At 32.9% G+C, this 17808-nt stretch overlaps 1 protein-coding gene across 1 annotated transcript in view; it reads right to left on the reverse strand.

Moving 5' to 3' along the window:
* The window catches only part of Tace (ADAM 17-like protease Tace), a 100901-nt gene that overhangs the window by 37179 nt on the left and 45914 nt on the right, over positions 1-17808 (reverse strand). The window contains exons 10-12 of the mRNA XM_085809821.1: positions 13912-14030; positions 13758-13827; positions 5561-5693 (exon numbers count right to left, since the gene is read on the reverse strand). Coding sequence (XP_085665947.1) covers positions 5561-5693; positions 13758-13827; positions 13912-14030 — 322 coding nt within the window. The remainder of the gene's footprint in view (positions 1-5560; positions 5694-13757; positions 13828-13911; positions 14031-17808) is intronic.

The raw sequence follows: 17808 nt of genomic DNA on the forward strand, positions 1-17808 counted from the left end.
ATAACGCCCATGTAATCCAGCTTCTCTGAGAACTCGTTGAACAGTTTAAGGTGAAATTGAAGTAGAAAACTTTGCATTAAATTCTGCAGAAACTTTTACAGCACTCAAACGTGGGTTTTACACAAATTTTCCAATAATAAATCTCTTATCATGTTAACTTTCTCGGTCGACTTTTTCTTACCTCGTTTTCAATCCGATTTTCTTCTTTAAAGCGTTTTATCACATACTGCACTGTAGAATGGGATAAATTAACTGATTTAGTGATATTTTGAATTAATTTACCACTACAACGGTGAAAAATTATCAATTTTCAAATGCTGTTTGTAATTTCTTTATGACTGCGACCCATTTTTCAATAATAAATAGAAAATTATGAAGTAAATAATAAAAAATTAAAGTAAACGATTTTTTAAATCCCACCACAATGCAAAAAAGCGGCAAACGATAATTCTAATTTTGATTTTATCCAAAAATATTTCAGTGTACAAAACTTTTGTGAGATTAATATGTTTATAATTTTTTGATTATTAATCTCTTAAAAATAAAGTTTCGCTATATTTAAAAAATATTTCATGTAATTTTGTTAGGAATAGATTACAGATCTTATTATTAAAATCTCATTCAGAAAGTTTACTTTTAATTAATGGATAGAGCCCTATTTTAATGAAAATCATAAGTGTATGAGCACTTTTGGGAGCCACTGTATATATATAAAAAAATTAGACCAAATACTTGTAAAAGTTATGACCTTTTTTCAAAGCATGATTTGCTTTACTTTATTTGCCGTAAACAGTTCACTTACATTTTTGGTTCAGATATAATTTTCAAAAATTTACAGTGTTAACTAATATGCAGTCTGCACATTACTTTTATTTGGGGGGGGATGTGCAAAATAAATACATACATAAGTTAACATAGTAATCCAATAAGCAAGTACATTTTGCAAAGCTCTTAATTCTTATAATTTTTCTGAGGTAATACGGCATTGATAATCCTATTTTTTTTTTGGTCACTGGTGATTTCTTTCCCCCAGACACACCCAGCTGCAGGATAGTTTTGAACTGATTTTCAGATCAAATATGACCATGTGCACTCAACCAATATCATCTCTAATTAAAGACCAAAAGTCTGATGCCACAGAAGATGGCTAGGTACTTTGAGGCACTGCTGGTGTCCTTGTCCCTTCTTTTCCTAATTTTATTTATTAAACTCCCACTTATTCCAAATATTGGTACCAGTGGCGTAGCAAGGGGGGGCAAGGGAGTGTATGATGCCCCGGATGCCGCTCTCAGAGGGGCACTAAATGGTCTCCCAAACAGGATTTTCCAGAAATTTAAGTTTTTATTTTGATCGACTTCTGGAAAATATATTTAAAATTAATAATCATTGTAATATAATTATTTATTTTCTTGATTTGTCTGATAAAATGTGTAATAAAAGGTTTGCAGTATATCAACCAAATATCTCCGCCTACAAAACGTTCTTTCTGACCACTTTATTTCTCTAAAATAGAGATATATCTTTTAGTTTTTTTTAAACGAAATGCACATATAGCTCCTGCTTTTTATTTTAAAATGATAACACAACCTTGTCCCGAATTTCTCAAGCATATAAAGTTTCCAAAAACAATTCCATAGTCTGGAAATGACATTTTTGGAATCTCCTAACACTTCTGCTACAATGGATTTCGTTTGACTCCCGTAAACGACTGATGGCCTTCCTGACTACCGATTCAACTAAGTCATCTTGCTGAGACATCGTATATTCACTGCTACAAAGCATTCAATGTGTGTCAATTGTTTTTAATCTCCTACTACAAAGGAATGCTGCAAGTCGCTCCTTACTCCTTATCTAATGTGCATAGTTTTGAACGTAGAAGACTAAATTTGCATATTTTGTAATGGTTATAATTTTCCTTTATAATCTCTTCTATTTCTTTTTGTTAAAATGGTTGTCCATTATATGGTTATTTCATACCAAACTCACAATATCCCCTAATTGTTTTGAGTAGTGAATGTAACTACAAGATATTACTCAGCAGTAGAAAAGAAATTGAACTTAAAACTCCATTACAGATCTATGGAGAAAATGTTTTTCCAAACTTAAGAGTTGCACTTCAAATACTCCTTACTATTTCATTATCTATGTACGTTCGTTCAGCAAATTAAAATAAATTTTGACTATTTACAATTAACGGTGGGACAAGATCCCCTAAGTCATCTAGCATTTTTAAATGTGGAAAGTGAAAAATTTGAAAGGATCGACTTTGATGTAGTAATTGATAAATTTCCTTCATCTTAGGCAAGAAAAATGTATACATAGTTATTAATTGTATTAATGTATAATAATATTATATTATTATTAATAAATATATCTACTTATTTTTAATATATATAAAACTTTTAGTTGTTTAAAAATTGTACTTTTTTAAAAACAATTATATAAATATACAAAATAAATAATACCTTTTTAACTAATTCGAGATCATCGTATGTTTGATTTTTCAGCCGACACAGATACATTTCCGAATCCAAGGCTAGTGTAGTTAGATAGTGACTATTCTTAACATGTTTTAGAGTATTTTTATGGCAGATTCCGCATTTTGTTAATATTTGCATTATTTTCTTATTACGAATATATTCTATACACTATATTACTGCGTTTTTTTGGGGGGGGTGCGAAAAAGGTATTTTGATTCAGGCGACAGTTATGCTCGCTATGCCACTGATTGGTACATACTTACATTATTCTCTTAAATGTTAAATCACAAGTGATGTCTTTAGGAGATGAGTTTTTCCATCACATTGCATAATGAATGGAAATAAAAACAAATGGGAGTCAAATAAATTCTATAATTCTATTTTTCTCTCCTTAATGATTTTTCATATTAGATGATTTACAGAAGCTAAACTGCACTTTTGTCTCACAATGTATTTGAAAGAACTTATCTTTTTAATGATTTAAATTTTGTAGCAAGAGTTAAACGCATTTTTTCCCAGTGACATGATGCATTAAAATATTTACATGCAATTTCAGGTTCTATAAAGTTCTAAATTTTAAAATAAAACCTATTTTATAGTTATTTTTAAATATTTTATTTCAAACCAGATAGTTTTTATTTCAAATGGTAATGAAAATACTTTTTACATTTAAATAAAACACCACTTTAATGAAAAATACACATAATGAATTTGCAATTCAATGTTTAACAATTACGATATTATTAGCGTTTACTTTAGGTTATTCAATTACGGCAAAGCCTCAAGGGCTACCTGCCTAAGGGGCTGGTATTATTTATGATTAGAAATATAACAGTAACTTACTTTACTAAACAAATGGTTACAAAAATTATAATAAATGCACAAGAAACTGCTCTCTAAACGTTAAAAAATTATCAAGACATTTTATTTCAATAATTTCATCTGCAGCTTTTATTTACCTTTTACAGGTAACATAATTAAAACTAAGACTTAAAAATTTTCGGCATTTAAAGGTTTTAGCTTTAAATCTGAGATCAAGAAAGAGTGCTCCGCCTAACATAATATACACTCATAACAGAAATGAACGATCTGTATTCCTGATCCACGGTTTTATTTTGAATGTATAAATCTGCAAACCTTTCTTTATGCTACTGGATCTAAGTTTATACATTGCTCTTTTAATATTCGCTCAGTTAGATAAATATCTAGCAGCACAAACGAAAATAAATAACTTAATGTATTATGATTTTTAAACAGACACAAATAATAATTTTCAGTTCTTTTGTTCCCTACTGTATATAAAGATACAAAAGAAAATTACACAATACGTGTAAATAAATTTTAATATGATTAAAATATTCCTTTGAATACAATTTTACAGAGAGGTATTTAAAAAAAATTAACACATATAAAACGCCAAATAACAACTGAAGAAGAACAGGAATTATTTTACTACAATTTTATTTCATAAATTACTAAAGAAACTGTAACATTAATTAGCGCCATATATATAAAAAAACAGTATAAAAATACCCTTTGTGCAAAAACTGCTCAAACTTAATCCAACATTTGAGTTGTTTCAGTTTTGTTCTTTGAATGGGATTTTGCTTCATTAAGCCTTTTTCAATACATAGGACATTCTTTATAAAAGTTACTGAGTAATTGCTTTCCCATATTGGATCAGATGAAATTATTTACTTTTTTCATCTTTTTCAGAAGAGTGAAGTTCTCACATATTCTTTGATCAGACTTGTCTGTGTCAAAAATCTACCTGCATGCCAGGATGTAAATAAAGAGGATTCTGCTTTAAAGATATTGTGAACATTATTCGAAAAACATGAAATAGATACAGCCATCTACTATCAACTGGGAATATCATTTATCAACAGCCATAGCTGGTACTACATGGAAAAACTGAACCTCAGTGCCTGCTGATTACAAAAATTTAGATATGAGGACAAATGCAAAAAAGGATGAGGACAAAGATGTTATATAAAGCATTACTAAGATGGTTCTCATGATCCTCCCCCAAAAAAATCTGCAAATACTTGAGCAAATGCTTCAGATAAAGGTATATGAGTTAGCTAGACATTTAGGAGGGACCACTTGGTTGCCAAATGGCTGGTTGGATACATTTGAGAAGCACAAAATTTCTTCAGGAAAAAGTTATTGAAGGATTGGATTATTCAATTATGGCAAAGCACACGAGGGCAAAGATCTGAGTAATGAAAATACTGCAATAAAATTTTAAATAAGAAACATTGATATAGAAGACTTTTTTTTCTGCTAATAAAAATGGTAAGGAACACATGGAAAATGAACTCCCTCCACTATAGTGGATGCCAAGACTGCAAAGCACCATCTTTGCACATTTTTATTCATACAAATTGCAGAACAAAAACTATATTTTTATGTATTTAGATAAAAATACAAATAAAATTTTCCTGCAATCTACATCATGCCAGCAGAAAGTTAGATTATCTTTCTGCTCACATAAAGGTAAATTTGTAGATATTCTTTTGTTATAAATTTTTAGTGCTTTATAAAGATAAAATAGCTGCTTATGGTTATACGTGTGTATCTCAAGGAGAGGATCAGAACAATGACATTCATGCTAAGTAAATAATTTTGTAAATTTACTGCTCTTTAAATAAACTTAGATGTGAAACTAGAACAGTTTTATGTAATAATAATTGTAATTAAACCTTATTTCCTTAATATTAGATTTCCCATTCACTTCTTCAGGTAAATGTTATTATAATAATCTTTTTTTTTTCCTTTGTGATTCATCATTAAATTTTTATACATAACATTATAAGGTATTTCTCCCATCCTTCTTAGCATGCCTTTGTTGTGTAGTGGTCAGCACGCTTGACGTGAATTCGAGAGATTCGTGGTTTGAGTCACGGCGAGGGCATTGCTCATTTTTCATATCTCCTGCTTTAAAATAACCTAATGTGTCTACAATATAATCCATTTTTTTCTCAGATCAGATATAGCAAACCATACTTTTGGTCCCCTTGAAATTCATTATGGAGGGGTTCTACTATACAAACTGAAAGAAATGACCCAATAATTACCTGCATATAGCTCCAACTTTCAATTTGCATGCACTGTCACAACAAGGATCATTGTCCTCACTTCCAATGAATCCAGCATCACATTCTTCACCCTCTTCAACAAGTGAATTACCACAAAATGATTCTTCTGGTTCTACATTAAATGAAAACAATGAAAACTGCTATTCACATTTAATTTCTGAATGTACAGATACAGCTATATCACAAGACTTTACAAGTACTTTCATTATTTATCAGAATACACTTCACTTAGTTTTGTCTTTTAAATGATCGGGTATGCAGAGCATACTAATTTGGGCATATTTAATTTGCAGACATATATAATCTGAAACTTCAAAACAGATTAAACTAAATGCCTTCTATCAGACAAAATTGACTAAAAACTACTATTAACTTTTCTCTAAAGCCTTACTGAAAGGATTCCTTTACATTTCTTTCTTGATAAAATAATATTGAATATTACCACAAAATATGAAAATAATGTCTTAAATGCCTGCTGAGTTCTTGAATTCAAAGGAATTTTTCCTCTTTTTATGAGTCATTTAGCCTGCTCACGGAATTACTTAACAATATAAACAGGAAAATTCGAATTTTTTCCATGCCTATTTTTCACTCAAGTGTTGATATGAATTTCATTTTAAAATATCATGTACATAAAACATAGTTTTCATAAGTAATGCAAAAAAATTAATTTTGCTCCTTTTGTTAAATACACATATGCATATCCACCTAGAATTTTTATCATATTTTAAAAGGCATACTTTATTGAGTCTTGTTAACTCATTTTCGATTCTGCAAAACCTTTCCTTATCCTTTTCAACTTTCGTTTACTTAAGTTTGACTACATTCAAATTCTAAAACATTAATATGAACACATTGTGAAATCACCTTTTATAAGTCTTTGTGTATTCAAAATACTCAGTGCCAAAACGGAAATAAATTACCATGTTAAGTCTTCAGAAAGTGATTTATAACAAAAGGTATGCAAACACCATTATACATCCATATATCAATTTTACTTCAAAAATTTCATTCCTCGTCAAACTTTCTGCACATTAGTTATCACACTATCAAAAACAGAATTTCCCTTTATTTTGTGATACATCAGAGGCACCATAATATTATCAAAATATGTTACACTTTTAATAGAAGATTAACTACTAGTTCTCAATGCTTCCTTCTATTTATTGTGAATTCTCAAGATGAATCTATAGAGTTAATGAAGGAGCTGCAAAATACTCAATATCAGACTTACAATCTGAAAGCTTTTATTCCTGATCAAGATACAAGCAAAAAGCAAAGTGATACATACAAGCAAATCAATCTCTATACTTATTACGTGGTTCAATGGAAAAAAGAAATTACGAAAAAAAAAAAAAAAAAAAGATGGGTTAAATTTCATAAATTATAGGTTATTGAATTTGAAAATGACATTGAAATTTACAAATTAGCTCTAGCTTTCATATTGTTATGGTTTTTGCATTGATTTAGCCATTTTTAAATAGAATTAATTATAACTGTTTTATATTCCCATGCAATGCAGCATGAGACTTATTTTAAGAGAAAGCTAAGATGGAAAATTAAAAATACAAGAGCACTTGCATTTAACATTTAATAAATAAATATCTTTTTATTGATATTTAATTTGAATAAATGTTAATTGACTAGCCGTAACAGTAATTCTACTCTTTTTTGCTTTCGAGGAATTGCTAGAACAATCGCGTGCAGCTGATTTAAAAAGCTATAAAAACCAGAGAGAGAACATCTCAGCCGAGTTCTTTTAGAAAACTGTTGTTGTTTACTGTAGTGAATTCGTGGCGAGATTGGATTAGCTTTCACTATGTTTTTCTGTTTTGAATTAAGTTCTGTTGAACGCTTCAGTAGTTTAAAAGATAACTATTGCGAGATATTTCAATATTGCACGAATAGCTGAGGAAATTTAAGCATTTGTTTTATTTGTTGTGTAAATTTTATTCACTTTTCCATTGGACTTGTGCATTTGATTTATTATAAACCCGTTCGCACGCAACACTTTGGTGTCAGGAGTGGGCTTTTGAATATTAATTACAAGAGTGATGGAAGAACAATTCAGGCATTTGATGACTGCATTTGCTGCTTTCCAAGAAAAGATAGAAGGGGACGTCAACTCTGTTAAAGAGGAGATGAAAAGGGGCCAAGAATCTGTTAAGGACGAGATGAAAGCTGTTCAAGCAGGTCAAGAAGAAGTGAAAAAGGAAATTACTTGCTTAATAGAAAACAAATCTGAGGCTGTGGAAGGCTGAACAGATGCGGTTGAAAATAAAGTTGGACAAATTAAAGAAAGAGTTTCTTTGGTAAAAGGACAAATAGAAGAAAGAGTTTCTTCTATCAAAGGACAAATAGAAGAGAGGGTTTCTGCTGTGGAACAACGAATCAAAGGAAGGGTTTTTACCATCCAACACTAAATCGAATAATAAATTGATGATAGGGTTTCAGCAGTTGCGAAAGAAGTTCGCAGCGACGGCAGGGAGCAATTCTGATGGTTTCAAATTTTTACCTATGCCTGCTCGCCTCTCTCTGAAGCTGTCCACTTATAATGGGAAGACCTCCTGGCAAGTATATAAGGCACAATTCTCTATAGTGGTGGAAGCAAATGGATGGAATTCCCAAGCTAAGGCCTGTCATCTCGCCACTTCTTTGAGAACAGATGCTGCGGATATCCTTTAGACTCTTCCAGAAAACCAAAGGATAGATTTTGAAGCTTTATCCGGTGCTTTGGAGCTGTGCTTCAGCGAAAAATGTTTGAAAGACTACAGTCGGCTTCAATTAAAATTGCGTCAACAGAAGACCACAGAAACGCTCCAGGAACTTGCCACGAACATTGAAAGGCTTCACCTCACCTTTAGAGCGCCCATGAGAAACAAGGGAAATCCTGTCTCTGCAGTACTTTATCGCTGGCGTTCGAGATCCCGAATACAGAAGGCTCTATGAATAACGGATGTCAAGGACTTGACAGAGGTTGCCAGATAATGAAAAGCCACAGTTTAAAAAGCTTCAGATATTTGCAGTGAGTGACAGCAGTAACAGACTTTTCATAATGGAACATACCAATGGAGTTCCTTGTAATACGACCACTGACACAGGAGTTAATGTTACCATCATTCGAAAAGATTTGGCTCAACAACTAAAAGGTAATCTCATCTGGACGCCGCCCTGCATTACTCTCCAGACCAAGTCCAGGGATAAAATCGACATTGATGGAAAATTAAACGTTAACATCATGTTTGCAAGTGCCGCCTATCATCATACAGCATATGTAGCAGAGATTACAAATCCTTGCATACTCGGATTGGACTATCTAAGGATATAAATTTTTCCTTGGACTTTAAAAATTACAAACTGCATTCTGCCTCTGAGGACATAACCTTATTCGGAATTAATGACAAAAGAGTGAAATCTATCCACAAAATCATAGTTCAAGACAATATTACAATACCCACAAGAACAGAATTTTTACTTCCTGGATCGCTAGCCAAAAATAGAAATTTCCACTACGGCATCATAGAATATCCCAAGAACTGTAACAGCCCAAATGAAGTACTAGTAGCCTCAGCACACATCGACCTATCACAAATTGTTATCCCAGTGAGAGTTGCCAATGTAACTGAAAAGGCGAGAATTATTAAGAAAAGTGAAGTGGTGGCAGCATGTACTCCAGTGACCAGCATTAAATGACACAATATCACTCCAGAATCCCTGTCTTCAGAGACCATTACATCCGAGTTATTGCAGAATCTGCAATTAAACAATGAAGAGAGGAATGCTGCTGATTGTGTCATTCAAGATCTTCAAATTGTTTTCTCCCGCTCGTCTTTTGATGTGGGTCGAACCAGTTTGATGCGATATAGAATCGATACTGGTGATCATTCACCAATCAAGTAACATCCAAGATTTCTACCGATTGCTAAACAGGAAGAGGTACGAACACTTTTAAAGGGTATGGAAGAAGGTGATATCATCGAGCATTCAGCAAGACCATGGGCATCTCTCATCGTCCTCCTCAGAATGAAAGACGGCTAAATGAGTCGACTATCGCCGGCTGAATGAGGTTACGAAGAAAGACAGTTACCCTCTTCCTAGTATTGACGACATTCTGAACATGCTTTCTGGAAGCAAGTATTTATCAATACTTGATTTAAAAAGTGGGTATTTGCAGGTAGAAATACATCCTGATGACCAAGAAAAAACGGCATTTACTACGGGACAAGGACTTTGACAGTTCAAGGTGATGCCGTTTGGACTGTGTAATGTGCCGGTAACATCTCATGGAAACTGTTTCGAAAGGTCTTTCCTACAAAGCCTATCTGGATGACAACATTACCATCGGGAAGAGTTTCGAAGAACATCTAAAAAATCTTAGAAAGGTGCTTCAAAAACTAAAGGAAGCAAATCTAAAGTTGAGTCCGGCTAAATGAAAATTATTCAGACAGGATTGAATACAAGGTAAGAAAAGGTCGACCGAGAAAGTTAACTAAACGTAATGAGTGACTTATTATTAGAAAATTTGTGAAAAACCCTACATTTGAGTGCTGTAAAAGTTTCTGCAGAACTCAATGCAAAATTTTCTACTTTAATTTCACCTGAAACTATTCAATGAGTTCTCAGAGGAGCTGGATTACATGGGCGTTCCGCCCGTAAAAAGTGAAAAAAAACAGAAAAGCTTTCATTAGCAAAATCAATGTGTATGGCAATTTGGCATTTATTGATGGCATAATGAATCATGCTCTTTATTTAAATATTTTAAGAGACAATTTAAAATTATCAGCCCAAAATTTGGCTATTGGAAACAACTTTATTTTTAATCATGATAACGATCCCAAGCACATGGCTCTGAACGTTCTCCCCTGGTGTCTCTATAATTGTCCACAGGTTTTGAATACACCATCTCAGTCACCAGATTTAAACCCCATAGAACACATTTGGAAAGAACTGGGGGTTAAAGTACAAAAACACGACATCAAAACGAAAAGCGAACTCAAAATAGTCATGATGGAAGAATGGATGAACATTGATACAGAAATTACAAAAAAACTAGTAAAATCTATTGCCATACGTTTAAAAGCTGTTGTGGATGCTTAAGGATATCCTACTAAATATTAATTTAACGAAAAATGAAAATTTTACTAATATGTCAAGATTTTTTTGAAGTGTACGAAGACTTTTGTGAGATAAAATGTTTTGTCATTTTTTGATTATTAATTTCTTAAAAATAAAGTTTCGTTATATTTTAAAAATATTTCATGTAATTTTGTTACAAATAGATTATAGATCTTATTATTAAAATCTCATTCAGAAAGTTTACCTTTAATTAATGAGAGTCGTATTTCAATGAAAATCATAAGTGTACGAACGCTTTTGGGAGCCACTGCCCGCATTTCTTCAATTAAATGGACTTCTATTTCCACCGTCCAGGATCTTACAGTTGCAGCCATTGCCATATTGAAAATTACACGTGATCCTCCAGAAGCAGAACTTTCATCTGATTGTTTTATCTCTATGTGGAACAGAACTGCAAATGAAACATTTTCGGCAAAGTTTCAAAATTTTCCTCATTGCCGCAACATTGCTTTCCTGACTACGGAACATCGCCTCCACTGGTGCTGGTTTTTCTTGGAATCATCCCATTTAAATCAATGCTAACAGAATCTCATTTCTTGGAAATGCCCTGCATAGGCATACGTGTCACTAGATGTAACAGGGGTTTTAAATTTCAGTTGCTATTAAGGAATATCTGATAGGACTCCAGACTAATCTGAAAGAATATTTTCTTCCAATTCATAGCAACAAAGCATGCATAATAAACCTTTTCATAATTAATACAGAATCAGAGGTGCAATTACTGGATTCAGATACTGAACCCATAATTGAATTGCCTTGTGATACAATGCTTTGACAAGATTCCATCGATAGATGTTTGGCTATCCTCTCATCAAAAGGATAAAATTTTCTGTTAGCACAAAAGGCAATTAAATTAAGTTTCTAATGCCTTTTGTTTGTCAGTTCTAGTTAGCAAGAAACAACATCACATTTGCCATCAGAACATTTTTATTCTTTTACATTTTTTAATGCATTTTTGTTACATTAAAATTTTTTGACAACAGGTCACAAAAGGAAAAGTTTGGGAAACCTTGGGCATAATTTGAATAATTTCTGAATATTTCTTAATTACCACCAGCATTTACAGTGGATGGACAAAAATATGGAAACACCTTGTGAAATGCATGTTTGAAAAGACAGATTGATTTTAATGAAATATGTAGGTGGCGCTGGCGTTTTTGACTACTGACGCCACCTATACAACTTCATAAATGTGCTAAACAGTTCAGTTGTTGTCGGAGTACTGTTACGTGAGGTTGTCACTGCATTATGTCAGAGTTAACAGACTTCGAACGTGGGCAAATTGTTGGAGCACGTATGGTAGGTGCTTCCGTAAGCAAGGTAGCTGAGGTGTTTAGTGTTTCAAGAGGTACTGTATCGAAGATTTATTCCGCATATTTGAAAAGCGGAAAAACATCATCTGCTAAATCACAGCACGGACGAAAGTGTGTCCTGAGTGATCGTGACAGACGATAATTAAGGGCATTTGTGACGAAAAATAAGAAGACCACAGCTGCAAAAGTTTACTGCTGAAATGAATGTTGTGTTACCGAAACCTGTGAGTACCAAAACAATTAGAAGGGAGCTTCATAAACAGGGAATTGCTGGCCGTGCTGCAATTGAGAAGCCACTCATCAGTGATGCTAATGCCTGTAACAGGAAAAGGTGGTGTTTAAGTCATAAAGCCTGGACTATAGAGCAGTGGAAGCGAGTAATATGGTCTGACGAGTCTTCCTTCACATTGTTTCCCACTTCTGGCCGAGTTTACGTCTGGAGAACGCCATCTCAAGCCTATAATACAGACTGCTTGTTGCCAAGAGTGAAACATGGCGGGAGTTCTGTTATGGTTTGGGCAGCCATATCGTGGTTCTCTGCTAGCCCCATGATAACTGTGTGAGGGCGCATGAGTGCCAAGACTTATGTGAACATTTTGGCCGATCAAGTTCATCCCATGGTACAAACTTTGTTCCCCGATGGTGATGGTGTCTTCCAAGACGACAAAGCCCCTGTTCACACAGCTCACATTGTCCAGGACTGGTTTTCTGAGCACGAGGATGGGTTGTCCCATCTCCCCTGGCCACCACAGTCACCAGACCTGAATATTATCGAGCCTTTGTGGTCTACAATGGAACGGAAAGTGTGTTCTCGTTGTCCACTGCCAACATCGTTATCTGAACTTGCCACTGTTTTGCAGGAAGAATGGTATAATATTCCCTTGGCAAACATACAGGAACTGTATTTATCCATTCCGAGAAGACTGCAAGCTGTTTTGGATGCCAACGGGTTTCCTACACCATATTAAGCAAAGAAACATGTTTTTTTAAAGGTGTTTCCATATTTTTGTCCAACCCCGGTATTTTTTTCTTACAAAAGTAAAGGACTTAACAAGATTTTTTTAAAATTATGTGACTGAAATTTTGAAAAAAAAAAAAAAAAAATAACTCTTTTGAAACTCTTATGCTTTTTATTCTTAGGTACTTGCTTTGTTTATCACTGTTTATTCACTCACAAATTAACCCTTCAGATGTAATTTAAGTGCTCACTTTTTAGAACTAAAATGCAGGAGCTCAAAATTTAAGTAATGACAAATATTATTGGCGATTACAAAAAAAAATTAAAAGATAACCTTAAAGCATTTTCTAGATATATAGAACAACTTAAGATTCTTCTTTTAAAGATTCATATCAGCATATAAAATTGCAATTGTTTTCTGTGTGATTTTTCTTTAAGTTTTCAAGTCATTTATCAAAGCACAATTCTCAAGGACTGTCTGCCTAAGACATTTTCTGAAGCATCAAATGAAAATGCTGGTGCATCTTTTCATAGAAGTTTTGCCTTTATGAAACTTTTTTACCTAAGTCATGACAATAAATCAATAATAAAAGATAAATTATTTATCCTTTTCTGAGGTCAAATGTTTTATTTGGAAACTTCAGAAATACTTCGCTGGCTTATGTATGCCTGCAAACCATTATTACTTTATTATAATTTAAATAAAATATTCAAGACTTAAAAAAAAAAAAAAAAAAGCTAAAAATGGGCATTTAATGAAGTAACTTACTTGAGAAGCACTTGCTAGCTTTCTCCAGTAAAACGGCACGAACAGAACGAATACTACAAGGTGAAAATTTCTGCAAAACAAAATTAATTCTTATTTCGCTATTTTAAGCATGAATTTAGAATGTGATCAAAATACTCAGGCATTAAGCCCATACCTTATTGTTTGGATCGTACCCACTGACAGAATATGTATACATCAAAAAGGAACCACCATGTCTTCCATCTGGAGAGCATTCTGGTAAATCTGGATCATGTTCACTACCCCAGTTATGACCTATGAACCAAAATAAACAATTAAGATATTTGTGTCATGCAATGATTTCAAATATATGTCCCCACTTAGCACTCTTTAAGTATTGGTTTTTAAAACCAGTTCTGTAGTTTTATATACTCTGCTACTTTGAATTTTGGCATGGCTCATTTTATATTCAAATGAATTGTTGAAGAATAACAGTTCCAAAGAATTAAAATATGAAAACTAATAAATTTTTAACAGTTCTAAATAAAATACAATTACAATCTGAAGTGTGTTAATACCTGAGTAAAATAACTTCACTAAATGTTTGAGTTCATAAAGATATAAATTAAACTCTGCATGCATAGAATAGTGTTTAGAAAGCATCTCAGAAAAGCCTGTGGCATGCAAAATTCAGAAAATACTATTAATTGAATAAGAAATATTTAAAACAAAAAATGCATCAGTTGTAAATTAGTAGTGTACATTACATCACAGGCTTTGACTGACACCTTTCTTTTAACTTGCTTAGCACCAAATGCATGATTTCCCCTGCATCTCCAAACAATATAATGTCTATATTACCAAAGCCTTTATAGAGTTTTCATGCGCAACAAATCAGATAATTTTCATATATATATATGCGTGTGTGTATGTGTGTGTGATAAAAACAAACTTAGTAATGACGAGCAGAAGTCTTGATGGCATAGAAGAGTTGATCCATAATGAATAGAAAATTGGAGGCGAAGGCAGTTTAAATCATCATTTTTTTATTTCAGCAAATATGTTGTGTCCACAATCAAGTTAGCACATTAATTGTGCTTGTACCAAAAAGTTTTACATTTTAGATAAATTTGCAGTAAGATAGAAGAAGCACACATACAGAAGTTCAGCTAGGCCAAAGCATAGAAAGCAAGGCCGTTATGTTCAGGATGAAATCTTTATGCACATTGAGTTCGTTTTGGTACTCACTGCATTTTGATTGGATAGTTAATATAGCTGTAAAATTACTATTGGCTGCTTGAGTTTTAGTTCTAACACTAGGATTATGTATGTGTCATATGGCATAGATTAATCTAGAAATGATGCAGTGCAGAGAGATGTTACTATTTTTAGAATTGAGAAGGGAAATTTATGTTACTAATATAATTTTTTTCATATTCTTTATTTTTCTTACATATCCTCCCTTCAAGGAGAAAAAAGCGTAGTGACAAAGAAGCCTTTCTAAAGGAAAAGCGTTAAAGCCCCAGAAATGAAGAAAAATGTAAATCATGAAATTTTGATCAGCAATAATTAAGTATATAATAGTAAAGTATAATTTATAAATATCAATTTTTAAAAATAAATTTTATTTTTAGAGCCCTATTGAATTTTTCATTTCCGTCCGAAAGTTGTTTGTTTAAGAGTTCACATAATCATAATTCTTCAGGGAAGGTTCTTGTTATCACAGAATATCACAAATAAAACCTTTTAGATAATCCTTACTAATAATTACATGTAACATAATAAATATTGATGATACTTATTTCCATAAAGATAAATTGCATTTTAACACTATAAATATAATAGGAGTAACATTTTGTGAAATTATGGAGTCACCATTATTATTTGTCATTTGTAATTTCTGATTTTACCAAACTGAAGGCCTCGCAGTATTTCGAAACAAATATATCCTTCTGTTAGGCATGTTACATATAAAGGCCTTTGTTCCTTACATAAGGTTACTAGCCTTTGAGAACTGCACTAATACATTCCCTAATAAAAAAAGTATAATAATATAAATCTGCTGTTCAAAACTTACTATGGAACCATCTTCATTGATAAAAGTGCTGTGGACTTATTTTTATATTGTGGACTTAATGGCATCAAGAGATTTAAAAAAAAACATTTCATTGGAAGGGACTTTAAAACAAAAATTTAACTTTTCAATGAACATTTTGAGGAAAATTGAGGACTTTTATGATTAGAATTTATTATTTAATATTATTGCATATATTATTATCTTATATAGGGTGTGGCAGCATTCATAGTAGGATATTAAAAAGCACACCATAAGGCAGTAACTATAGTTTATTTATTACCTCTTATGTCAATTAATAGTTAAAGGTATGCCATTTACTAATGTGTAAGTCATTGTCCATTGCATGGATTACTTTTTGAATATGATGCCCCCTCTGCACAAGACATTCATCTAGGCAGCGTTGGAAGCTTGCCGTAACTCGCACGTAATGTATTCCCTGGGACATTGCCGACGGCAGTTCAGATGCGATCCTTCAACTCAGGAATGGTGGCACAACGTGTTCGGAAAACTTCTTGCTTCAGGTGCCCCCAAAGTCAGCACATGAAAGATCAGGTAAGCGAGGCGGCCAGGAAATGTCACCAACACGGGAAATTAATCTACCTGGAAATGTCTGTCGCAATGGTCTGTCCATCTGGAACTTTCCCATAACATCTTAAGTTGAAATGTTGCCGAAATAGACGCTGGGTAGCAATAACAGAGTAGTTATTCTCGAAATAACTTTCAACACCAAAGGCATGATGCATATCACTGCCACACTCGAACTGGCAGCTCATTAGTACATGAATGCGGCACGAGCTGGCACGCATTCATGCAGTACATCATTGTGCTATGAACGCTGCCACACCCTGTAGTTCTAAATTGGATGTTTACTTATAAATCATATGTTATTCATGCATCATAGGTTCCAAGGTAACAATTACACAATAAGCATTTTCTAATTATATGAGAAAGATCATAAGTTATGATAAGGCATAGCTAAAGCTTGTAAGCTATGTCCTGGATGTTTTTCTTCATGTCATTCCTCATACTCTAAAATTTTTCTTGCTTCACTGATGTACTAATGCTTTGCTCTTCCAGCCTTTCGTTTTGAGGGGGGGGATGTGAAATATAAAAAATACAATGATTTTACTCTATGCAAACAGGCAACCTCTAATTAACATTCCATAATTTCAGGACCTTCCCCTAGGCCAGTACTTTCAAGAACATTCTGGCATGTTATGTAATCACTACTATAAATGCAGAGTTCGTGCCATTTTTCATCAGAATGCTCCCTGCCCTAACTGCTATAAGAACCTTCGCTGCTCTGTCTCTTCTTCCCTTTGTTAGTATATGATGTTGAAAGTCTAAATTTAACCTTATTTTAATTTAAATCATTATTGTATATGTAATTTTGGAGAATTTAAAAGAAGAGTGATCTGCCTTTTCAAGTGAATAAAGATATGGAGTTTTTAAAAGTGAAATTCTTCTGTCTTTAATTTGGCTGCCTTCCACTTCGCAACGACCACAGCCAGACTCTGATGTGCTAGACAGCTAAGCTTCATCATTTGGAATGCCTATCTACTGCAAATATTGCATATATATAATAAATTAAAATTCATACATATATATATATATATATATATATATAATAAATCAAGCTATCACTTTGTTCCTGAGCTGTTAAAATGTTATAAATTTCATGTTTCCTAAATTGTAAAGTTCTAGGACAGACAAAGCATAAGGTTTCACCACAAACGGAAAGTATCTCAAAAAATCTCTGTTTATAAACTGATATTAAAGCTATTAGAGGAAAGAAAATTTGTGAGTAGGAGCAAAGACCATGAAGAAATCTCATAGTAGTGAACAAAGATTATATACCAAGTACAAAACAATAAAAGTGAAATGTTTTTAAAGCAACTACAATCAAAACGTTGAAATTCACAAAGCAGTATGCAAGAATTACGAAAAATTTAGAAAAGAATGTTATTTATAGCAGAATTAAGATCTTGCTTAAAAAAGTGGGAACAGAAGGGGGAA

The sequence above is a fragment of the Stegodyphus dumicola genome, chromosome X2, assembly GCF_044657685.1.
Source record: "Stegodyphus dumicola isolate Sdum_Otavi_A_Nest chromosome X2, ASM4465768v1".
NCBI lineage: Eukaryota > Metazoa > Arthropoda > Arachnida > Araneae > Eresidae > Stegodyphus > Stegodyphus dumicola.